The sequence below is a fragment of the Chiloscyllium plagiosum genome, chromosome 13, assembly GCF_004010195.1.
Source record: "Chiloscyllium plagiosum isolate BGI_BamShark_2017 chromosome 13, ASM401019v2, whole genome shotgun sequence".
Classification (NCBI taxonomy): domain Eukaryota; kingdom Metazoa; phylum Chordata; class Chondrichthyes; order Orectolobiformes; family Hemiscylliidae; genus Chiloscyllium; species Chiloscyllium plagiosum.
Window position 1 is genome coordinate 10,228,303 of NC_057722.1, and position 26,580 is coordinate 10,254,882.

Consider the following 26,580-nt stretch of genomic DNA (forward strand, 5'->3'; position numbering starts at 1 on the left):
TTTTCCCTCCTGATTTCCCTCTTAAGTATACTCCTACTTTCTTTATATGCTTCTAAGGATTCACTCAATCTATCCTGTCTGTACCTGACATATGCTTCCTTCTTTTTCGTAACCAAATCCTCAATTTCTTTAGCCATCCAGCATTCCCGATACCTACCAGCCTTCCCTTTCACCCTGACAGGAATATACTTTCTCTGGATTCTCCTTATCTCATTTCTGAAGGCTTCCCATTTTCCAGCTGTTCCTTTACCTGCAAACATCTTCCTCCAATCAGCTTTTGAAAGTTCTTGCCTAATACCGTCAAAATTGGCCTTTCTCCAATTTAGAACTTCAACTTTTAGATCTGGTCTATCCTTTTCCATCACTATTTTAAATCTAATAGAATTATGGTCGCTGACCCCAAAGTGCACCCCCACTGACACCTCAGTCACCTGCCCTGCCTTATTTCCCAAGAGTAGGTCAAGTTTTGCACCTTCTCTAGTAGGTACATCCACATATTGAATCAGAAAATTGTCTTGTACACACTTAAGAAATTCCTCTCCATCTAAACCTTTAACACTATGGCAGGCCGAAGGGCCTGTTTCCACACTGTAAGTAATCTAATCTAATCTAATCTAATCTAATCTAATCTAAAATTCCAAAAGTTGATTGGGGGCATATATTCACAGGTAAAGAGGCAGCTGGTAAATGGGAAGCCATCAAAAATGAGATAATGAGCGTCCAGATACAGTATGTTCCCATAAGGGAGAAAGGCAAGGCTAGTAGGTGTAGGGATTGCTGGATGAGTAAAGAAATTGTGGTTTTGGTCAAGAAAAAGAAGGAGGCATATGTCAGGTATAGACAGGAGAGATCAAATGAATCCTCAGAAGAGTATAAAGGCAGTAGGAGTATACTTAAGGGAGAAATCAGGAGGGCAAGAAGGAGACATGAGATAGCTTTGGCAAACAGGGTTAAGGAGAATCCAGATGGATTTTACAAATACATTAAGGACGAAAGGGTGACTAGGGAGAGAATAGGACCCCTCAAGGATCAGCAAGGCAGCCTATGTGTGGAACTGCAGGAGACAGGGGAGATACTAAACAAATATTTTCACATCTGTGTTTATTGTGGAGAAGGATATGGAAGATATAGCATATGGGGAAATAAACAGTGACATCTTGAAAAATGTCCATATTACAGAGGAGGAGGTACTGGACATCTTAAAATGCATAATGTTGGATTAATCCCCAGGACCTGATCAGGAGTACCTAGACCTCTGTTGGAAGCTGGAGAAGTAATTGCTGGGCCTCTTGCTGAGATATTTGTTTCATAGTCACAGGTGAGGTGCCGGAAGACTGGAGGTTGGCTAACATGGTGCCACTATTTAAGAAAGACGGTAAGGAAAAGACAGGGAACAATAGATCGGTGAGCCTGACATCAGTGGTGGGCAAGTTATTGGAGGGAATACTGAGGGACAGGTATTTGGAAAAGCAAGGACTCATTAGGGATAGTCAACACGGCTTTATGCGTGGAAAATCATGTCTCACTAACTTGATTGAGCTTTTTTGATGAAGTAACAAAGAGGATTGATAAAGGCAGAGTGGTGGACTTCAGTAAGGCGTTCAACGAGGTCCCCCATGGTAGACTAGTTAGCAAGATTAGATCACATGGAATACAGGGGGAACTAACCATTTGGATACAGAACTGGTAATAAAGTTAGACAATAGAAGGTGTGGCTTTTCAGACTGGAGACCTTGTGACCAGTAGTATGCCGCAAGGGTCAGTGCTGGGTCCACTGCTTTTCGTCAAATATATATATAATTTGGATGTGAACAGAGGAAGTATAGTTAGTAAGTTTGCAGACAACACCAAAATTGGAGGTGTAGTGGACAGCAAAGAAGGTTACCTCAGAGTACAATGGTATCTTGATCAGATGGGCCAATGGATCGAGGAGTGGCAGATAGAGTTTAAGTTTGATAAGTGCGAGGTGCTGCATTTTGGAAAGGCAAATCAGAGCAGGACTTATACACTTCATGGTAAGGTCCTGGGGTGTTTTCCTGAACAAAGAGACCTTGGAGCGCAGGTTTACATTTTCTTGAAAGTAGAGACGCAGGTAAATATGATAGTGAAGAAGGCATTGGGTATGTTTTTCTTTATTGGTCAGAGTATTGAGTACAGGAGTTGGGAGGTCATATTGCAGCTGTAGAGGACATTGGTAAGGCCACTTTTGGAATACTGTGTGCAGTTCTCATCTCACTGCTATAGGAAGGATGTTGTGAAACTTAAAAGAGTTCAAAAAGGATTTACAGGGATGTTGCCAGGGTTGGGGGGGTTTGAGCTATAGGGACAGGCTGAATAGGCTGGGGTTATTTTCCCTGGAGCGCGAAGATTGAGGGGTTGTTTTTTGGAGGTTTATAAAATTATGAGAGACATGGATAGGATAAATAGACCTTTTCCACAGGGTGGGGAAGTTCAAAACCAGAACATATGTTTAAAATGAGAGGGGAAAGAGATAAAAGGGACCTAAGAAGCAACCTTTTCACACAGAGGGTGGTGCATGTATGGAATGAGCTGCCATAGGAAGTGGTGGAAGTTCGTACAGTTACAACATTTAAAAAGCATCTGGATGGGTATATGAATAGGAAGGCTTTAGAGGGATGTGGGCCAAGTGCTGGTAATTTAGGATATCTGGTTGACATTGACGAGTTGGACTGACAGGTCTTTTTCCACGTTGTATACCTCTGTGACTCTACAACTCACAAGGTGTTTTCATTAATAATTTGAATGGCAGTGTTTGATTGCCACTTTTATGAGGTGGTAAGACATTTTTCATAGTCTGTTGGCTTACTTTTTCAGTTTCAAGATGTATCAGCATTAGTGTATGCTTTGTTGATTTTGTCCATGCTAGATACTGGAAGTGTGGGTATGCAGGTTGCGTGAGTACATGGAAGTGACATGGGGATAATGGTGAGGGTTTGAAGGAGTATGGGATGAAGTGGGGGGTGGGACACTGTGGCTTGGAAGAATAAGAGGAAGCACAGAGAGTCATGGGGAAATGGGGGGATTTAAGAAGGGCATGAGGAGGCTTGGAGTGGGCATGGCATTTTGAGTTGATATTCAGTACAGTGAGGAGTCGAGCTTAAGCACTTTAGCTGATATCTGAGCAAAGTCAAGGCAAACAAACCAAACAGCCCAACTTACATCCCACACCTCATTGCAGCCTTGGGCCTCCTTCTGAATCCACCTCCTGGAGAACAAAATCTCTTGGGAGGTTTTCACTCCTTAGCATCAAGAAATGACCTGACAAATGATTCCCATTTTGCTGGGGAAATTCCAACCCATATCTTAGTTTGCCTTCTTATTTTAAGGACATTGCCTCCAACTGAGCTCTCTGCATTCCCCCTACTAAAGCGTCAGATTATATGCTGAAAACACAAAGTGGGGCTTGACCTTCTGCTGAAGAGATGAGTGCTACCAACAAGATGCATGAAAAAACTCAATAATTCCTTCGCAAATTTGTAAGATCCATGTATCCCCCACACAAGCTCAACAATTTTTTCTCCATAGGGTACAATACAATGAAATAATGTTAAAATTGATGCTGAGCATCAGGACGAGATTCGTCATAAAGATTTAAACTTCCAAGCTGTTTTACCCCAAAGTGCTTATGATTTTTTTGTGGGAAAACCATTAGAAGAGCCAATGAATAGGAGACATGTTTTCTTTCCACTGTCTCTGTCAGCTATTTTTGTAACCCAGGAGAAACAGAGGCCCTTGTGCCTGCAGCAATGAATAAGTTGGCTTGTTGTACAGGCTTGTTGTGCTTTCACTACCTGTCGTACTGAGTAAAGTGTCTTTAGTTTCATGAGATGAAGATCCATCCCTTCAACCACAAACACTTTCATCAGTGTATATATCAGTGTATATATCAGTGTAATGTGTAGTTTCTAAAGCTGAATGTCGCTTAATGCTGTGTGTGTGTGTGTGTGTGTGTCTGTCTGTCTGGGTGTCAAGAAAATGCGCCTTTTAGCTACCATTGTCTAGTTTCCTGCATCTGTTGTCCAATGGTTGTTGCTCTATAATTTAATAACCAATGTAATTTGTTATTCTGCTTTTATTTTGCTGTCTCCCTTCCTTGTTTCGGACTTTTCTCTCCCCCGATCCCATTGCTTTAACTCCTCCCCTTTTCCCTTGCTGCATATCCGCTAATATTTAACTCCCGTTAGATTGTCAACAGAAGAGCTGCACAGATGTTGCTGGAATCTCTGGGGGCATTTTCTCCCAAAGAGGTTTGTTCTGGGTGACCTAATGTGTGTGAATAGTGCTGTATTTCCCTCTGATGTGATTTGCTAGCTTGCTTGTTAAATAGAATCCGCAATTCCATTGTTTCTGATTAATTTACCAACTTTGCAGTTTTACAGTAATGTTTCTTCATGTGTCACTAGAGCAATGAAAATGATATAAATTTCAGGTTGTGTATTGGGAAGGATTTTTAGATCTCTCATCCTCATTTCCACCACTCCATCCCCTATCTTCTCCTTTTCTGACATCTTTCTACTTGTCTCTGTTTCATCTTATTCTTCCTCATTCTCTTCCTCCTTTTATTCAGCAATACCATCTCCATCTGTTCTCTGCTCCTGCCACCTCCATTGTTCCTTCACTCCCACTCTTTCCCAGTCATCCATTCAATGCCTCTTCCCTTTCCCACTTCATCTACTTCGCTCCGTTGTAATCTAATTATGATCACGAGATTCAGAAAGGTTGCTTTGTCCACCTGAACCTATCAGCTCCAACGTTTGTGTACACGCTACTCATTTCATCTTCTGGGAAACATTTCTCCAAGTTTTATTTTTTTCTTAGATTGCCCTAAAGGTAGAACAAAGAAAGCTCCAGAATCTAACAATCTACACTCTAGGCCAATGTATTTCTTGATGCAATATCTGCATCTTTCCAGCAGTTCTCTGTTCCCCATGTTCTAGCATTTAACAAATTCCTTTTGTTCTTCCTGAATGAACCATAGATTTTCATAGAATTCCTTCAGTGCAGAAACAGGCTATTCGGCCCATTGAGTCCACACTCACCCTCGAAACAGCATCCCACCCAGATCCATCTTGATACCCTTTCTCTGTAACCTTTTCCCATAGCAAACCCACCTAGCCTGCACATCCCTGAGCACTATGGGCAATTTAGCATGGTCAATCCACCTAACCTGCACATTTTTGGACTGTGAGAGGAAACCAGAGCACCTGGAGGCGAATGTGCAAACTCCACACCGACAGTGGCCCAAAGCTGGAATTGAACCCAGGGCTTGGGCATTGTGCTAACCACTGAGCCACCGTGCCAAAACAGCAATAGGACAGCTACCAATTTAACTCTATATCTGAACTAGGCAACCAATACTATTAGCAGTTCCCAATTCTGTTCATCATCATCTGTGTTGTGGCTGGATTAAAGCAAGATCACACCACGCTGTGATACCCAAACAGCATGGTCAATTGGCTGACTAGGGCTTTGTTTAAAGAATAGCCGCTTGGAGGAATGGGTGGCACCCATGAAAGTAGAATTATTGAATAGTGCCATTGAATATTAGAGGAAAGCAGAAGGCCATTTGACCCATCATGACTGTGCCAGTGAACATGCCACCCAATTAGTCCCACTCCCCCTGCTACTTCCTCATAGGCCTGCCATTTATTTTATTCTCAAGCTTTTATCCAATTCACTTTTGAAAGTTACAGTTGAATCAAACTGGGCTTTGCAGACCGTCATAACGCATGGTGTGAGAAAACATTCTCTGCTCCTTCCCTGTGGTTCTTTAAACAACTAAAGCGATGTGTCTTCAAAGGGTGATTGAGAAATAAATGGGAAATGAAATGGACTCCCAACAGTAGTCTTATTTAGGATAAAGGTTGAAATTTGAAGGACAGGGGAAGCTTGTTTACAACCTCACATCTGTGATGAAGTCACACAATCCTTCATGCGCTATCATATTATATCTATATATATATATAGATATAATATATATATAATGAATGGTCACATAAATGGTGCCAGTCCATCACCAGGATTGTAATAACATGCTCAATAAGAATAAATCCTTAATTTTGTAAGGACATTGATGTGAATGTTAGTATTGCATAGCCTGCTGGCCTCATCTCTGTGAGCATATGCCCTCAGAGGTACAATTGTGTATCGTCTAAGGTGTCAGGATTATTTCCCTGGCTGCCTCATGTGTGTTTGAGTTTGGACCCCCAATGATTAATTAGCTTTGCACTGATTAATCATTTTCTTTGGTTTGAATGAGGCTACCTGGTATTAATTTGCACTCTCAGAATCATGGCAAGGGCAGTAGGCAGGTGAATGCATACTTGTCCTGAAAATACCTCCAAACCAATTCAGTGCTTGCCAAATGCTCGTCAAAGCTCCTAAATAATTGATTCTGTCAATATCTGGAGCTCTCCACAATTAGATCCTAATTTTCTTTCTTCAAAAGGTCCTGCTTATGAATCTGTATCTTGAAGCGGATCTCAACATTGGGTTTCCTTCTTCAAGAGGGCTTCTGTGACCATAATTTTGGTGGCTATACCATGTAGGTATGAGCTGTTTACAGATAACAATAGACAATGTCTTTACTCAGAGGTCAAGTACAATGTACTGACTCAGGGATAGCTCTCTCACTTGGCTTAGCCACTTTTAAGGCATCACTCAATTCTTGGTGCAGGCATCTCTCTGACTGCTGCCTTTGCTTTGAACTAACCAAACATTATTTTTGCATTTTCTTTTATAAACACTCATTCATAGTGTCATACAGCACAGAAACAGATAGCTTTGGTCCAACTCGTCTATGCCAACCATAGTCCTAAACTAAACTAGTCCCATCAGCCTGCTCAGATGAATCGGTAATATCCATCTTTCTACACACGACATTGTCATGGAAGACAATCCTTTAAACAATACAAGATTGTCATCTCATGGAATGTTATTGTTCATTAATTCTTCCCATTGATTACACTGTAATGGCAATATTTAGTGAAAAAAAATGACTGCAAGTGGAATAGTTAGAGAGTTGAAGGTTAACAGAAGAATCCTTGGCAAACTGGCAGGGATTGGGTAAAAATATAATTGCAGGTAGGTTTTTAAATATGAAACAGAAACCAATCTTAGGGGAGTGGAGCTAATTGACATTTTTTGCTAATTGCAGAGTGAGGCCTGTAATCGTCACAACTTACATGCAAAGAGTGAGCTCTACTAGGAGCTATCGCTGGCCAAAGAATTGATGGTGAGAGGTTGAGAAGTGTGGAATGTCAAAGAAACTTGGCAGTGCTTATTCATCAGTTATGAAAAGTTAGCATGCAGATACAGCAAGTAACTAAAAAGGCGAATGGTATTTTTGTCTTATCACGAAAGGGTTTCAGTACACAAATCTGCACAGCCTTGGTGAGAAAACATCTGAACTGTTTTGTGTAGATTTGGCCTCCTTACCTATGTACAGATCTAGTCAGCAGAAAAGTAGTGTAATGTAACTTCGTCAAATAGTTCTTGAAATGGCAGGGTTATCCTGTGAGGAAGCATTAAATAGTTGGAACCAATATTCTTTGGAGTTCAGAAAAATGGGAGGTGCTATTATTCCAATGTACAGAATTCAGGGCTCAACCAGATACATGCAGGAAGATTGTTTCCCTTGCCTGAGGTGGTCTCAGATTGTAAGCCTCACTCTCAGAATAAAGGGCAGACTATTTGGAACTGAAATCAGGAACAATCTCTTGAGTCAGAATGTCGTGAATCTTTGGAATTCTCTATCACAGAGGGTTGTGGAGTATGTTTAAGACTGCAATCAAATAGGTCTCTACGTATTGGAACATTAGGATCGTGTAGGCATAAGATGTTGAAGTAGAGGATCAGCTGTGACCTCATTAAATGGAGAACTAGATCAAGGGGCTGATTGGACTACTCCTGTGCCTATTTCTTATCTTATGTTGGAGTAGACCATGAAAGGGTTTGTATGGTTCTGTGAGGTTCTGCTACAGTCCCTTAGAAAGGTCTCAATTGAAGTGGTTGTCATTTATTTCCCAAATTACTGGGAAAACCTGACTCTGCAAGAATGTTATCGCATTGGAAATGTTGGTCAGAAAATGGAGTTTGTGATGGGGCTGTAAGCCAAAGACTTCACTCTTTGCAGTATTTTGTTCAAGGCAAGCTCTGTGATTCCATGGTTACAAATCAGTCAAGCAGTTTGACAAATCGAACACAGTATGGTGGCCCTACGACAATTGCTTTCTGTAACAATGTATGAATTTCCCTTACAGACTCCTCACCTGGTGAATTTGAATGAGGATCCACTGATGTCTGAGTGCCTCTTATACTACATCAAGGATGGGACCACCAGGTACAAATCCACATCAGTTTGGTTCAGACTATTACAGCTGAGGCTTGCTCATGATATTGATGGGTGTCTAATCAAAACCTAACATTCAGGTTGTCTGAAAAAGCAGCGATTGATTTGCTGTCTTCTAACAGATGTTAATCAATCAGCTTTGTTTTCAAAATCAAATTCAGAATTTCTAGGTATTCAAAGAAAGCACAAAAGAAATGAAATTTGATCAAAAAATATATGACCCAATCTGTAAAGTTTGTGGGGCATAACCGATTCAAGTAGTCACGAGGTGTAGATCAATGAACATAGCTAGCGGGTAAAATGTAATAAGGAGCAGATATAACTTGTTCAGATAGACACACTGTGAGGCTGCTAAATGCACAAGCAGATTTAATGATGGATGGCAATGATGTTGAAATAATTAGGAAAATAACGAAATATTGAATGGGCACATGGGCAGTTGCTGATATGGAAGATAAACCAACATCTGCTGGTTACAATCAGACCCTGGGAGACGTTCCTGAATTTTTTTACGGTTCTAGACAAGATACCCCAATCATTAAGCTCCGAGGTGAGGAGAGATGGACCACCTGCCTTCTTTATCCATACATGGTAGGTAGCAACAAGGTTCATTTTAAACAGAATAACTTTCTCCCAGACCAAATGAACTTATGCTTTAAAAAGAGCCCAATTTGACCAGGGGATTTTCTTGAATGAATAAAGAGTGAGTTTATTAATAATCAATCACATATACACAGAGTAAAGTCTGTCCAAAAAGATTAAAGTTTAAAGCAGAGATATTGATCAGGTTTTGAATTACTTGCAAAGAAAGAGTAAATAGTTGAACATTGCCACCATTGCAGTAAAAGTTCCAGTCGCACTGACATTGGTAGATGAACAGTTGATTTCATGACTCTTGGTTTCCTAGATTGGTTAAGATTCTGTAGTTTTGATTCTTTTTAACTATGATTGAATACCGTTTAGGGTAACTTTTTGTCAGGCTTGCAGCATCAGGAGTGAGATAATCTTTACCTGCAACACAGGGGTAACTTGAGGCTAGTTCCTCAACTGTGCCCATCACAGCACACCAATGTTTAAACTCAGGCACGAAAGTATCAGTTTCACATGTCTACCCTAGTACAGTTGGAATTTTAGCCCCTATCATTGTATACTCTTCAAAGGAAACACCCAAAATGAGTCCTCAGTTTGGGATGTGATCCACAGGGTATCATCAACCCCTCAGTATGTTTGTAGTCACAAGAGATCACAATCTATTTGAAATTTTGGGTTTACACTGTGTCAGTCTCTCTCCAAGCAGCCATATTTTACTGTGATAGCTGCCTTTTCAAAAACACATTTTAGAATTACAAATTAAATATGTCCATAGTAGTTTGAGGTTCTGATGTGTGGTCATGACAAGTTAAATAACCTATTTCCTTAAATAAAAGCAAAATACTGCAGAAGTTATGGATCTGAAATAAAAACAGAAAGTGCTGGCACAACTCAGCAGGTCAGGCAACATCTGTGGACAGACAAACAGGGTTAACATTTCAAGACCAATATGAGATGTTCCCTTCGACCTTTTTCCATGTTGTAGTCTCTGTATTACGTAACTTTGGTAAACAGATTTTGTATTACCTCTTTACTTCATTTCTAACTTCCTTGCTAGAGATTATATTAGCTTCTTACTTGCCAATATTTCTGAGCTGCATTCCCATAGAAGCCCAAGGGACCAGGAAATCGCATCCACAGTGAAGTTCACATCATCTCTTCTGTGCCTGCAAAAGCAATAATGTGCAGTGTGTTATGAAGCAATTTAAAATGCTCAGGACTCAGCAATGTTATTGTGAACGGGGCTCCAATACTGATGACTCAATTTATAAAAACAGATAGCTGAAACCAAGTCTTAATATGTTTGGATTATTGCCAACATCGTTGAGAGTGTTTATCTTGTCTAGAGAGCTGGCTAATTATTTAGTGACATACCTGAAGAAGAATCAACAAATGGTGCCCCTTAATTAATTTCAGGTGCTGAACAAGTCTACGTAATGTATTACTGCAAACCTGTAAGAGTAATGTAACATTACATTACATCCCATCTGAAGGTTAAAACATCAAGTTCATTTATTTTACAAAAGTTAACCAGGTATATTAATAACAGTCCATAAATATGATTAAGTCTGTACAGTTGGCTGTCTTCCATCTTACTCCAAGCCCCCACAGTAATATGCAATAACTCTTTGTAAATTGCTTCTAAATAATCCAGTGTTTATTTTCCTAGTCTGACAGCTTCATCCAAATTGCTTATTGGAAATTGAAGTTGATATTTCATTTTTTCGGTTGTTTCAACCACATGGTCCCTTCTCTGAGGCTTTCAATTTTTTTTTTATTTGAGCAGAACAGCTCCTTTCTTTATCTTGGAAAATAGTTTGCAGGACTTTTGAATTTTAAGATCTGGCCCAACAGATTTAAACAGGAACTTCAATCATATACCAACTGAATTTTCGGTTTGAATTACACCTCTCTTCAATCGTGTAATCAAAATTGTTTTGGGTATACTTTGGTTTAGTTCAACCATACCTTCGCCCTTCATTATTTTGATGATTTGCATTTATATAGTGCTTTCTCAAAGCTCTTCATATAAAATGAATCACTTGTTTTCCACAATCACAAGTAGTAATATCGAGGGTTGCCAACTCTGAATGCATTCCATCTCAAACATTTTTCTGATTAATAAACTGAAGTGCTCAAATTGAAAAAAAATTGCAAAATCTTCTAATGCCACTCTCCTTTCCAAGCTTTCTGCATCGTGGCAGTTAATCTTTAATTCTTGAAGACCAAAGGATATTCTTATATGGCCTGTAACCCTAGTGCCATCCATAAGTAGCAAATTAATCCATTTTTAGTAATGATGGTGAAGTGTTAATTGATGGTAAGAAAAACCAAACATCCTTGCAATTTCAGTAATTGAAAGTTTAACATCTGTATGAGCCACAGCAACAGACAGCTGGTACTTCATCTTGCATGGCATCTTTGCTGCAATATTACTGGACCAGCAGCTTAGACTGTCGGATGGGTATTAGAAATGAGCAGTCTCGGGATGGGACCTTGATCTCCAGGAATGTGCGTTTGAAAATCCTGGGAGCCACTTTCCATTGCATTTGTTTTTCATTAAAGTCCTCACCATTTTTCATTGAACTTATTAGTTTTAACTCAGAAGGAAGATCGGGGGCAATGGGATTAATTTCAGCAAGAGCTCTGATGATGTCCCACCTTTAACTGAAAACCAGGAGGAACAATGTAAATAGCTGACAGTATTTCTTTGAGGTTGTGACCAAACGTATGGGATTGGCAAAAGCTGTAGGGAAGCAACCCCGTAATATCAGTTTGGTTTGTATTTGGCCACTGCTTGAACGTAGAATCCAATCAGCCAAATGCAATATTGCCTGAATGTAATTATTGATAGGTGCAATGCGTACGGTGGATTGATTCAATCGTAATTAACTTCGTAATGCAATAACGAAACAGTTAAACATGGGAAACTCGTAAACCCTACAAATGGCTTGGCCCGCATTTCAATACTTTCATACGTTTCAAACTATTTACTCTGTTTTCTCAGAGTTGGGCGTGAAGACGCAGAACGGCGGCAGGACATTGTGCTGAGCGGACATTTCATTAAAGAGGAGCATTGCATCTTCCGCAGCGATATTAAATCTTTAGGCGAAGGTACGGCACACTGATCCTATCTGGTGATGGTGATTTTGGAGTTTCATGTGAACAGAATGTCTGACCTACCAGCTGGCATGACAACTGCAATAGCCCCAGGGCATACCTGGTGTCTTGAAGTGATTGGAAATTCTAACAGAAAAAAGCTTTAACTTGGACTAGAAGTATTTATTTGAATCCGAGCTGTATGTTCAGAAGAATCGCCAGAGCATGAAATGAGGCTATTCAGCCCACCATTTGTGTGTTAGCTCTTTGAAGGAGCTATTCCATTGGTCCCATAGTTATGCTTTATTCCTGTTATCCAACAAATATTTCCCTTTCAAAAACGTATCCAGTTGCCTTTTAAAAGGTATTATTTCCTAAAGAATGTTCATGAAATGTTAGGCTTGCAAAATTAATTGGTAACTGCGTGGTCACTTGCCCTGAGAGTAACGTTTTTGTTTCCAGATTTTTTAAAAAACTGACTTTATGTTTGCCACCTGCCTTTGTGGGAGTTGAACTTCTGCGTTATGAATCCAACAGTAATACAACCACAGTGAAGGCTAGTCAGCCCTGTGGCCTTAATGGCTAGCATGGGTACCGATTAACTCCAAAGGCATGGAATTTGTTCCTTTTTTCTGTCGGAGTTGGATACTGCCTCCTCGCTGTCATGTGGCAAAAAAAACCCAGAGAACTCATGAAGAACATAGCCACTATGTTGCTTTTCCCAAAAGCACCAGCACAGGGTGGAAGCTGCTGTAGCGGTAGGTTTGCAGAAACTGTGGTGTGATACCTCTGGATATCTGGATGAACAAGGCCAACGCGCAATGCCCAAAGGTGCGATGGTTGGTTCCTCCTCAGGGGAGCTCTGGCAAAAACGTTCTGCAGAGAGCAAGGAGACCCATAGAGAGCTTGGGAAGCACAGCATGGATCAGGATGTAATATTGTTTAATTACTGTGGATTAGCAACTCTGTTGTAGTGTTTTGAAACTACTTGACCGTTTCTCTTTCATATTGTAGTGATTGTCATCCTTGAACCGTGTGAGGGGGCAGACACATACGTTAATGGAAAGAAAGTCACTGAGCCAACTGTACTTCGCTCAGGTGTGTACTTGGCCTGCATCTTACGTACAAGCTCGGGCTTCAACTGTACACTCTATATTTCATCCTGTCCTGATGTTAACATTATCAGCTTCTCCTTTTACAATCAGTCAAAAGCCTTAATTACTCATCAAAGGATTTAAATTCAAAGGGAACACGTACAATATTTGAAACCAATAATAAGTGATCATTTTCACATTTATATCACTACCTCACCTGCTCGTAAGCAATAAATTGACAAGATTCTCCCTCCAAATTTCCAAAGTAAGTCTCAACGTCTAGGGGAAAAGAAAATCAGCTGGACTGCCATTCCCAATCCAAAGTAAAAGCAAGGTACTACAGATACTGAAATCTGAAACAAAAGCAGAGAGTGTTGGAGAAACTCAGCAGGTCTGGCAGCATCTGTGGAGAGAGAAAAACAGAGTTATTGTCTCGAGTCCAGTGACCGATGTGTGTTCTGATGAAGGGTCACTGGATTGGAAACGTTAACTGTTTCTGTCTCCATGGATGCTGCCAGACCTGTTGAGCTTTTACCCCCAGTATTTACTGTTTTTATTTCCTAAAGCGTGTCAGGTATGCATGCATTTAGAGACTGTATGGAAAGAGGATTAGTGGCCACCTCTTTACGAACATTCTTGATAAAGGCCAATAATGAAAGAAGAGTCGAATTCTGGTCAGGCAGCATCTTCTCATATCATCAGGAAATTTCAAAACACGTCACAAACCATGCATTGAAGTCTAATAACTCTTCCTGTGCTGGCAAATTCTGTCATCAATGTCTTTGATTGGATCAGATGATGTTGGCGATATTCAGCAGGTCAGGCAGCATCTGTGGGGAGAAAGCACAGTTAATGTTTTGAGTCTCATGATTCTTCTTCATGGCTGTTCTTCATCATGTATTGATTCACGTACATCTGAAGAGACAGGCAGGTTTCTGTTTTAACCGTCCCATCTATGTTTATAGCATCTCCAACAATGCAACACATGCTCGGTGCTTCATTGAGGTGTCAGTTTGGATTGTCCTGAATGAAGATTAATCTGACAACTTTCTGATTCAGAGACAAGAGAGCACTGGATCCACACTGGTTTCAGAGGCAGTTCCTTTCAAAGAGTTGTTCCAGAATCTAAATGATATTCTGAAATGGCAGATGCATTGCTATGTCCTTGCAGCTCATTCCTGTCAATAAAAACACATGACAGTGGAAAAATCAGTATGAAGATGAGCTAAACCTGCAATGTAACTCCATAAACAAGCCTCAAGAAATTGTTGAAAATTTTGGTGTGTAACAACACTTCACTCATCATAACACAACATCATCCACTGTAAATGTTCCTGAGGTATTTGCTGGGTAAAAGACCAATTGGTCCATCCAAGTTCATTCATCCAGAGAGATCCTGAAGTCCCTCCATATCATCATTCAATTGTTTGGTATAGAAGACCAAGATCTTCACTCGCTCTGGAGGTGTAATTTGCCTCACATCTTGCTCGAAAGTCTTGGTCCAGAGGTAGCATGCTCACCTGTCAATCATGGATTCAAGTCTGGTTCCAGAGACGTGGCTGATGCTCCAGTGCAGTACAAACAGATTGTTGCATTGTTAGAGGAGTTAGCTTTCTGACAATATATTAAGCCAAAGATAGTTCTGCCCTCTCAGGTAGACATAATTGGTTTAAAAAAGAGTGGTGGTGTTCCCCCCATTAATAGGCCAGTGATGATGGGTATAGCACTAATACATTAGTGCCTGACTTAAAGTCCCTCTCACCTCTTGGCATGTCTCTTGGGAGGGGCCGTGTAAAAATTCCACCCTATGTTTTAAACAAACTGACTGCTCAATTTACCTTCTAAATATAGAATTATAAATAGAGACTACTTCTCAATTTCTTTTCATTGAAAGGAAACCGTATCATTATGGGGAAGAGCCACGTTTTCCGTTTCAACCACCCTGAGCAGGCCCGTCAGGAGCGTGACAAGACGCCCTGCGCAGAGACACCTGTGGAGCCTGTGGACTGGGCCTTTGCTCAGCGGGAGCTGCTGGAAAAGCAGGGCATTGACATGAAGCAAGAGATGGAGCAGAGGTAAATGTACCAATACTGGAAGGATTTGGGGTCAGACAAGGGCATAAATGGAAGATTGTCGATGAAATTCTTTGGTTTAGAGCTAAACAGCCCATCGAAAGTCATTGAGATCACTTCACCCGAGAACAATGATCACATTTTCTCACAAGCCACTCGTGTTAAATTATTAGCACCTTTTTAATAACATCCTTGATCTTATGAGTTTTGAAAGTAGGAAACAATACAGCGATTTTATTCTGTGATAGTGTACCTCCACTTGCTTAGGAGCACATCAGGTATTAAAGCCTTAGATTTGGTGGGTACCTGTCTCAGGGGACACCTTAAAACTGACTGGGGAGATCAGAAAAAAAAAATGGGAAGGGGAGTTTTGCAGAAGTAGGTGGCTGCAGCATCAAGATTTTTTGACTTGGGCCACCACTTATTGATAACAAGGCAGCCTCGATGTTCAGCGTTTGCCACTTAACAGTTTTAGGAATGATTGCTTGCAATTCTGTAATATACTAGGCAAAAGTGAGGACTGCAGATGCTGGAGATTAGAATCGAAAGTGTGGTGCTAGAAAAGCACAACAGGTCAGGAGCAAGAGAGTCGACGTTTCAGGCAAAAGGCTCTTCATCAGGAATGGCCTTCCTGATGAAGGGCTTTTGCCCAAAATGTTGATTCTCCTGCTCCTCGGATGCTGCCTAACCTGCTGTGCTTTTCCAGCACCACACTCTCGATGCTGTAATATACACAGAGTCTTCCGAAAAAAAAGTAAGAGATAAGAGTAATAGTGGTGGTTCCAGAAACTGTTGATGTCCCACTTCAAACCAACATTAAACATGTCCAGGTCAAAAAAAAAATCAAAAGGTCAATGGAAACATGCAGCAAATACTTATCACAATGAAATAAATTGATAATGATGGGTGACAATGCAGCCCAGCCCTTACCAGTCTCTCTGTTCTAACTAAACAGCACACCTTTACACTGATATGAATTTCCATATCCCTCAGTCAACACCTGTAGCATCTCTGAGTCAGATGATTGATGTACAGCGGAACCTCGATTATCCGAAGGACATGGGCAGAGAGTATTTCATTCGGTTAATTGAATTCAGAATAACCGAATGCCGGATAACATAGTTTAGCCAAGCATCGGAACCTTGCAGTCTTGCCGGATAATCTGAAATTTGGATAATCAAATGCTGGATAATTGAGGTGCCTCTGTAGATCCAAATTAGAGACAGTGTGCTTCACTCTGTTCCATTTCTTATCCTGTAATCTATGGTAAACAAATAAGTCAAATTCTGTTTCCAGTACACTAAACTACAGGAGGATTGTCACGTTTGGGATCACAACTGTGATAGCATTCAATTCACATTTCTGTGAAAATACCACATTGTCTTGAAAATGTATGATCCCATTGGTCCATTGTGCAAGGACAATGCAGAAGATGAGTGCTTTGCTGTACCTCCCCTGGGAGAGATTTTTGGGACAGTGTACTTATTCTGCACCTAACACATTGTTACGGGTGATCTGGGAGTGTTTGATAGATACTATTGAAGGAGGTTTGCTCTGCCTCTAACTTACGATGGCCTGTTCAGAGATAGCTAACCTGTGTTATACTTAACTTGGAACTGTTTGATCATACAGTTTTGTATTACCTTTACAATAAGGGACACAAACCCCCTTCCCTCAGGTTAACTCCAAAGATTTTGACTGTATTCCCCCAGTTTGAATGATTTGCAGTAATCTTTTCTGAATCAGCTTGAAAAAGATGCTTTATTTTTTGGAATTGCTTCTTAGGCTTCAGGAACTAGAGACCCAATATCGGAGAGAAAAGGAGGAGGCTGATTTACTTTTGGAGCAGCAGAGATTGGTATGTGACAAAGCAGTTTCTTGAATTTTACTTAGAGAACTGAAAGGGTTTGCGGTTACCAGCTATGCCTTTGCACCAGCTCATTGCTTCCACCCATGAATGCAGTGCGTGGGTGCTGCGTTAAAACCTAATGGGTTGCCCAGTCTGAGTTAGGAACAGGACCCAGTCATTGGGCCTAGCACACCAGTGTATTCCATTTATCTGTCAGACCACCTCCCAATCCATCTGTCTTCACAGTTATAATGTATACAGTCCATGACAATGCACTTTCCGTAACCATCTCAAGATCATAAGATTTGCCAAAACTCCAGTTAAAGGAAGCTCTCCACTCGAACCAAACGAGCCGCTAAAGTTCAAGCAATTGCAGATAATGGTCAAAAGTTAGTAGAGCAGGATAAAGGAAAAGGTTTACAACAATTGCGTTCCTTTTCCTTTCGCATTCTGGATTCAGAACTTATTTGACTGAAAGTTAATTTTAAGCTCCATCCCACATGTGATTCTCGAAGTCTTGCTCCACCTCTGACTCCAGCATGGAATTTCACATGCTCTGTCCCTGAATTCAAAAAAATGTTAATCCCAGGATAGCTCTTTCCCCATTCAATCCAATTTTGTGGAATTCCAATAAACCAACTAATTTCTTATTTACTCTCATTGTAATGAATGTCATTGAATAAATCCCTTTCCTATTCACTCCCATTTTATCGAATTCCACTGACCCAAACCTGTTCCCATTCAATCCTATTTTATAGAAATGAATGGCCATAACTCCATCTAATTTTCTCCCATTGTATAGAAAAGTAATGGAGCAAACATATTTTCAATTATTCCCATTACACAGAATTTCAAAAAAATATCAAATTGGCTTCCAGTTCATTCCTTTGGTGCAGAGTTCTGGTGAACAAAGCCTTTTCACATTTATTGTCATTGCATACAATTACCCCGCCTACTTGTTCCATTTGTTTAAATCCCATTTGTTCCTCACTATCTGTCTTAGGCTAGTATATTGAAAAGGCTGAAACACGATAAAAAATGAACATTAATTAGCCTACAAGCTTCCCTTCATAGCTTTAAAATCCTGGGATTATTCAACAGCTGCTTATTGATTCAATGCCTTCAAGTTCAGGGAATGCAATATTTACCATGACTGGTCCTTGTGGCATTGGCAAGTCTTCAAAAAATGTTTACGTACCTCACTGCACCCACATAATGGCAGCAGTGTTAGCGTACGGATGATATTTACTGGACAAATGCATTTGCCTTTAGATGATCAGCCGTGTTTTTCTTTTAACAACTCATTTTAACCTGCTCCTTCTAGGACTACGAAAGCAGGCTTGAGGCCTTACAAAGGCAGATGGATTCTTGCTTTTACCCAGATAACGCACAGGACGATGAAGAACCAGAGGAGGAAGGTGAGAGATGAAGTGTTCTCCAGTTCTAATGTTGATCCTTTTCTGATTTGGGTCCGTGAGCAGTGCAGCTGACGGAGTGGAGCAGCACTCACAGGGCTTTGCCAGAACCGATTTGCAATGTATTAACACTTGTCGGAAGGCCTGCTTGGCACAGTGTAACTCTGCAAATATAATCTGAGGGTACAAACTGAGTAATTGATCTCAGCTATGCCCCAATTTAAAATCAGAATAATAGAAGTGCTGCAGTGCGAAAGGAGGCTATTTTGTCCATCATGCCTGCACTGACTCATTAAGGAGCATCATTAACATGCCAATAGCCTGCTTACTTTGCACATTATTTTTACACAAATAATCACCTGATGGCCTTTTAGAAACGTCATTTGAAGCTGCCTCTATCACCTTCCAGACTGTGCCTTCCATACCCTAACTACTCAATGAAAAGGTTTTCCTCACTTCACACTTGTTGCTTTTGCAGATAGCTTTATATCTATGGTGTCTCATGTATGTGCCTTTTATGAGTGGGATCAACTTCTTCCGATCTCCTCGACCAAACCCACTCATGATTTTGAAAACCTTAATCCAATCTCCTCTTAGCCTTCTCTTCTCCAAGGGGAATAGTCTCAACTTCTTCAATCTATCCTCATAACTGAAGTTCCTTGTCTCATTCTTGTAAACTATCTTATAAACTGTGAAGGTGTAATAAAGGAGAACTATTCCTGTAAACTCTCTCCAATGCATCATACCTATCATGTGGTATCTCTGAGTGTGCACAATACTCCAGCTGAGGTGGAACAAATGTCTTGTGCAAGTTAAACATCATTTCCTTGCTCTTGTACTCTGTGCCCCTGTTAGTAAAGCTGAGGACACTGTATATTTTACTTACTGCTCACTTAACCTGTCCTGCTACTTTCAGTGATCTGTACACATATACATTCAGGTTTTTGTGCTAGCACTCTCTTAGAAATGTACTCCCTATTTTGTATTGTTTTTCAATGCTTTCCTCCCAACATGCTTCACACTTCTCTGCGCTGAAACATATTTGCCACCGATCACCCATTTACCCACTCCACCAATTTTGCAATGCCCTTTTTGGAGTTCCACACTGTCCTTTTCATAGTTCACGATGCTTCCAAGACTGGTGTCAACTGCAAAGTTAGAAATTGACGCCGGCACACCAAGATCCAGATTATTAATATATATCAAGAAAATTTCAAGCAGTTTCCGCAGGGAAGAAGTCACATTATAGGCTTCGTGTAAACCCCCTGCAGCTGTAATTAACTTGGTAGGGCGTTGACCAATAAAATACAGCAAGGTGACGAATAGGGAAGAATTTAATATTTCAATCAACAGCAGTCACAAACAACCAATGTGTGGTCCTTGAAGGAGTGACAGTAATGCAGACCGGAGGGTTACATTTACAAATTTTCAGAAGGTTGATCTTTCTGCAGTTTTTAAGGGTTCTACAACTCATGTTCCGATCACTGCTAACCAGTTCTCCAGCAATGTTGTGACTTTTCCATCAAAAACAGATTAATGTGACTAAGTATAATGATGTTGTATACTATCTTTTTATTGCGTGGGGCAGTGAGTCAGACACTGCCCTTTCACAAAATAAAAGAAGGAACTGCAGATGCTAGAAACCGGAAAAAAAGTGAAGTTGCTGGAAAACCTCAGCAAGTCTGGCAGCATCTGGGGAGAGAAATCAGTGACCCTTCTTCAGAAATGGACCTGAAACATTAACTCTAATTTCTCTCCCCAGATGCTGCCAGACCTGCTGAGCTTATCTAGCAATTTCAGTTTTTGATAGTGTCCATTCACTCTCTGGGACTGACTGGGGGCATTTAAGGAACAGAAATAATGTCATTTAGTGACCATTCCAATTGAGGAAGTCCATAATACTGCTTGCAGTATCACACTTATATGCCTCACTTTGAGTGAAATATGAATAGGTATTATAGGCACGGGTACTCTGGAGGGATTAGCAATTAGGGCACATGGTTTGTGTAAGGACGTTTATCTTTCAAGTGGTGGTTACCAGGACTGATTCCTGATTGTCTTTTTCTAATCCTTTTTCCATTGTTATCTTTCTACACAGTGCAATGGACAGAGCGGGAGTGTGAGTTGGCACTATGGGCATTCCGTAAGTGGAGATGCTACCAGTTTACCTCCTTGCGTGATCTGCTATGGGGAAATGCCATCTTTCTGAAAGAGGCCAATGCCATCAGCGTGGAATTGAAGAAAAAGGTATTTGGCAATTTTCCAGGGATTAACATCGGACATTGAAGAGAGAAAATAAACACAATATCTATCCCTAGAGAAAAGATACTAGGGAAACTGATGGAGCTAAAGGCCGAGATGTTCCCTGAACCTGATAGGTTGCATCTTATGATTTGTTATAGTTTACTATAAAGTGTGAAATAGCGGAGAATTTGAAAATTCTTAACATAATCAAGCAAAATCAGCATGGCTGCATAAAGGGGAACAAACTTAACACAGTTGTTTGAGGAGATAATAAGCAGAGTAGAGAAAGAGGAAGCTAATGGATTAAATATATTTGGATTTCAAAAAGTTATTTGAGAAGGTACCATACATAGGCTACTTAGTAGAGGATTGGCTAACTAATAGAAAATGGAGAGTTCTGTAACTCTACAAACTAGTAGAATTCCACAAGTATCTGCACCAGGGCACAATTACCTGCAATGCATATAAATGAATTTAATGGCAGAAGTGAATGTACTATTGCCAGGTTGTGGATGACAAAATAAAGGTGGGAAAGCAAGTGATGAGGATATCTGCAGAGGGATATAAAACTGGTTAAGTGAATATACGAAAACTTTACAGATGGAATATAATGTGGGAAAATTTGAGATTCTAAATTTGGCATGAAGAATAAAGGAGCTGAATATTATTTAAATAAAGAAGGACTGCAGAAAGCTGCAGCAAGGAGAGATTTGTGGGTCCTTGCCCATGAATCCAAATTCAGTGGGTAATGGGGAAAGCAAATGCAATGTTAGCTTTTTCCTTCAAGAGTAATAGAATACAATAGTAGGTATGTTTTGCTAAAACTATACAAGACACTTAGTCAAAGCTCATCTGGAATGCTGTGAGCAATTGTGGGCCCCTTATGTAAGGAAAGATAGACAGGAATTGGAGGCAATCCAGAGAAAGTTCACCACGTTTATTCCTGTTTCTTATGAGCAGAGGTTAAATAGGCTGGGCCTGTACTCACTGGGTTGAGAACAATGACAGGGGATCTAATTGAAATATACATACGATCCTTAGAGAAATTGCCCCTGTCAGAGGCTAGTTGGTCTGTGAAGTTCTTAACCAGAGATGGTGGTCAAGGAGGTCCATTAAACATACTCAAGGCTGAGATGGACAGATTTTTAATCAGTAGAAGAATTGGGAATTATGAAGAAAAAGCAAGAAACTGGAGTTGATAATTATCAGCTCAGCCCCAATTTCATTGAATGGTGGGGCAGAATTGATGGGCCAAATGGCTTACTTCAGGCAGCATGGTGGCTCAGTGGTTAGCACTACTGCCTCACAGTGGCAGCAACCTGGATTGGAGTTTGCACATTCTCCCCGTGTCTGTGTAGGTTTTCTCTGGGTGATCCAGTTTCCTCCCACAGTCCAAAGATATGCAGGTTAGGTGGATTGGCCATGGGAAATTGCCCCATTGTGTCCAGAGATCTGCAGATTAGGCATGGGAAAAGCAGGGTTACAAAAGCAGTAAAGGGGAATGGGTGCTCTTTGGAAAGTCGGTGTGGACCCAAAGGGCCGAATGGCCTGTTTCCACACTGATTCTGTTCCTATGTCATAGTGCCTCTGAGACCCTGCTCTATGGTTATCAGTGTCATGACTCTGTTCAGAAGAGCACAACTGCTCCACAGATGTTTAATTACTTAATTAAGCCACTTGCAATGATCAATTTGACCGACAAACTCCATATTCTGCATAAATGTAACTCCTATCAGTTTCATGATTCACGGGAAAATAACACCTTTTAATGTGAAAAATACTCATTGTTTACCTTATAGCAACAAAAAGGATTTCTCGTTATTATTGCGCAACTTTACATTTAAGCATAATTTTTTAAAAACCTCTTAAACGCAAGCATTCATTCACAAATAAGGCAGGCAAAAACAGCCAGTTTGACACAGATATAATGGATGGAAAACATATAGAAAGGAGAAAACAAATTCAGTAGATCAAGAGCCCAGACCATAGAGGTGGGCTGAGTTGTTCCTCAGAATTCAGTTGATTTTTTTGTTTATTATTGTCAAACAGTGTAGATTACAGAATTGTGATCGATCTTCATTTCAGTAGCTGGGTCTTTTCTTGCATTAAGACTCTTTCTTAGTGTTGTGTGCAGGGCAGAAGCTAGACTAGCTGGACTTAAATAAGCAACGGTGAGAGGTGGGAGCATAATTGTGCAGTAAAAATGCATTCCAAGATATGAGGGGAAGGGATGGTATGTATCATCGTTGGTGCTGAGAGAAGATTCATCAGTAAAACTCACCATCTCCTCAATTTTACAAATCATATACCGCATTAAACTTATGGGAGTGAATGTATAGTTCCATGAAGAAGGACTGTGGAAACATGCTTGAAAAGTTTTGCTTTCTAATTGAACAGGTACAGTTCCAATTCGTGCTCCTCACAGACACATTGTACTCCCCTCTACCGCCTGATCTCATGCCTCCTGATGCTGTCAAGGACAGGGAGAAGCGCCCATTCCCACGCACCATTGTGGCTGTGGAAGTCCAAGACCAGAAGAATGGAGCAACTCACTACTGGACTCTGGAGAAACTCAGGTACGAGGTAGTAAAAGATATCACAGAGCTGTTGTTACTTGGTGAGTAGGGCTAAACAGGGATAGTCTGCACAGAGAGATATACAGTAAATATTTTATTATCTGGCACCTATGGGACCAGAAGTGTGCCAACTGATAAAATATGTCAAATAATCAAGAGACCCATATAATCAATGTAGAAACGCACACTAAGTAATTGAAATGTAATGCAGGGAGCCTTCTCACTCACACCCTCAACTGACTACTCCGACATTACGGTCAGTTGCAGCACTTGAGGAGAAATTGACTTGAAATTGAATCAATTGTCGATATTTTGTGTGGCTATTCGTTTGAACAACAAATATTGAGATAAATAAATGAAAAAAACTATCTGAACTTGGTGGAATGATACAGTAAACATTGGGGTATTTGAGGTAGATCATTTTTGCCATTTATTGAGAGTCATGGTTCATAAGGTGCCAGTTAAAACAAAGTTGGCTGTACCTGATAAACCAGCACACATGCATCAAATGCTAGACTGGCATAATCTGTATCTTTGTGCATCCAGATCACAGCACTATGTTCAACTTGAAAAGTAGTTCTGTTTTATATACAGTACGGGTCGTTTTGTTATAACGCACATTTTATCAGTGTTAGTTTGCTGTAATGTGATTAATGAATTGGGGATACTGTTGCTAAAATGCAAACTTTTCAAACGTTTATTGGCTATAGCACAATTACATCATCAAAACTTCAAGCATTGTTTCTAAAGCGCGATTTTTCTACAATGCAGGGTTGCACAAAAACACAACCATCATGTTATAGAACTACTCATACATAGCAAACTAAACATGGCTCCACTTTCTGAGCAGAGCTTCCTCAGCATGGGTCAAAGAATAGAATTGATGCTTTTGCTTATGTCTATGGCTTTGTTCAAACTCCGACAGAGAAACATTTTAAAATATTTGGGCACAGGATGTGGATGTCAATGGCCAGGCCAGATTTATTGCCCAGTCCTAATTGTCCTTGAGAAAGTGGTGCTGAACTACTTCTGAAGTACATGGGTGGCAAGGACAGCCATGGTGTTCTGCCTTTGAAAGATCCAGTTGGCTCCAAAGTTTAAAATATGTGTCCCCAGAAGGAGTTTTATGAGTTAAAGTTACCTGTTTGGATTTCAATGTATTCACAATTGAACTTCGTTCAAAAGCAACCACTTGTAGACTGGATACCTTCAAGAAAAGGCATTCTACTTAGAACAGAGTTGACCATTAAGTCCCTTACATTTCACAAATGTTTTATATCATGATAGATCTTTGCCTCAACTCCAGCCAGACTCCCAATCTCTGAGTCGAGGGCTTCCTCGACACAAACCTCAACGTCAGCTTCTTGTGACTCCACTCGCTATGAGTACCTCTTGGGTGAAGTCAACATAAATTAAGTGTTCCCTTCAAGCTAACCTGATTCGGGTTCAGGCTCAAGTCCAATATCTCTTGTTTGTTTGCATTTCTGAAATTGTCCAGGCTGAGTAAAGGAGGCAAAGAGTTCCCTCCCTAATGGCATTGTGGGTCAAACTGCAGCACATGGACTGTAGCGGTTCTAGAAAGCAGCTCACCACCACCACTTCAAAGGTAACTCGGCATGGGCAGTAAATTCTGATGCACACGTCCCATGTGAACAAACAAAATGTTGGCATAGTCATTCTCCAGAGCTTTTTTCTCCCTGATGAGAGTTGGGAAATGAGCATTTTCCTGAGGATTGGGCAAAGGAATACATGTACCCATAAAATATTTGGGTAGCCCAATCATTCCTGACTTTTAAAAAGTATATATTATTCATTCATGAGATGTGTGTGTTACTGGATAGGTCAGCACTTCGAGTCTTACAGCTTGGAAACAGACCCTGAGTCCAACCATTTCATTCCGAATATTATCCCAAACTAAACTAGTCCCACCTGCCTGCTTCTGGGAAATATCACTCCAAACCTTTCTTATTCATGTACTTACCTAAGTTTTTTTTAAAACACTGTGCCTGCATCCACTACTTCCTCAGGAAATTCATTCCATATGTGAATCACCCTCTGTGTAAAACATTTGCCCCCATGTCTTTTTTGAATCTCTCTCCTCTCACCTTAAAACGTACCCCCTAGTCTTGAAATCCCCCATTCTAAGGAAAAGACACCCATCGTTCACTTGTTGCCCATCCTGAATTGCTTACTATGCTGCTGTGGGACTGGACAGACGTAGGCCAAGCCAGGTAAAGATGGCAGATTTCCTCCCCTAAAGGACATTAGTGGGCCAAATGGTTTTTCGAAACAATAAGCTTTGGTTACCTAATTACCGTTATGTCCTTTTTTAATTCCATTTTTAAAAATCTGATTCAAATTTCATCAACTGGCAGGGTGGAATTAGAATCCATTCCCTTGAATATTAAAGTCTGGGCTCAGCAACATTGATCGAGTTTCATTACCTCTATATCACTGCCTCCCCTAAAGTGGCATTGCCTCTTTAAGCACAGCAGGTCAGGCAGCATCCGAGGAGCGGGAAAATTGACATTTTGGGCAAAAGCCCTTCATCAGGAAGCCCTTCATCAGCCCTTCATCCCTGATGAAGAGCTTTTGCCCAAAATGTCGATTTTCCCGCTCCTTGGATGCTGCCGTGCTTTTCCAGCACCACTCTAATCTTCACTCTGTTCTCCAGTATCTGCAGTCCTTACTTCCTCCTCCTTAAGCAGTAATGTATTCCACATAATTTATTAACTCATTGCAAAATTGGCTGCTTTCAAGACATTCACAATTCTACTATTTGCGTTACCCTCTAAGTTATCTTCCTTAAAATCTAATTGACTATCTTGTCCTCCCAAAAATGATCACTTTCCTCTTGATCTGTTAGCTGGCATGCTGGCACCTCACAGCTTCCTGCCACCTCTGCCAAAATTCAGTCAGTCTTTGTTTAGTCACAGCCCATGACCAGTGTGACCAGCAAGGGATGTGGATCCTATGAAGCTGCGTTTGCCATTCCCACCTGAGTGCTGCCTTGTCTGTTTGTACCCAGTAGCTAGCCAGGATCTGGTTATAATTGTATTGGATTCCTACTTCCTGCAGGCAGAGACTAGACCTGATGCGGGAGATGTATGATCGTGCCGCTGAAGTGCCTTCCAGTGTGGTTGATGACTGTGATAATGTTATGACTGGCGGGGATCCATTTTACGATCGCTTCCCCTGGTTCCGGTTGGTCGGAAGGTAAGAGCACAATGAATTCCTTTTCTGCAATTTTTCGTCCAAACTCTAATCAT

General features: G+C 40.7%; 1 protein-coding gene across 1 annotated transcript in view; it reads left to right on the plus strand.

The window, feature by feature from the left end:
* Window positions 1-26,580, plus strand: part of kif1aa (kinesin family member 1Aa) — a 320,981-nt gene that overhangs the window by 184,729 nt on the left and 109,672 nt on the right. The window contains exons 17-25 of the mRNA XM_043702906.1: window positions 8,283-8,362; window positions 11,970-12,076; window positions 13,076-13,159; window positions 15,050-15,230; window positions 17,013-17,085; window positions 18,401-18,494; window positions 20,590-20,738; window positions 23,133-23,311; window positions 26,390-26,527. Coding sequence (XP_043558841.1) covers window positions 8,283-8,362; window positions 11,970-12,076; window positions 13,076-13,159; window positions 15,050-15,230; window positions 17,013-17,085; window positions 18,401-18,494; window positions 20,590-20,738; window positions 23,133-23,311; window positions 26,390-26,527 — 1,085 coding nt within the window. The remainder of the gene's footprint in view (window positions 1-8,282; window positions 8,363-11,969; window positions 12,077-13,075; window positions 13,160-15,049; window positions 15,231-17,012; window positions 17,086-18,400; window positions 18,495-20,589; window positions 20,739-23,132; window positions 23,312-26,389; window positions 26,528-26,580) is intronic.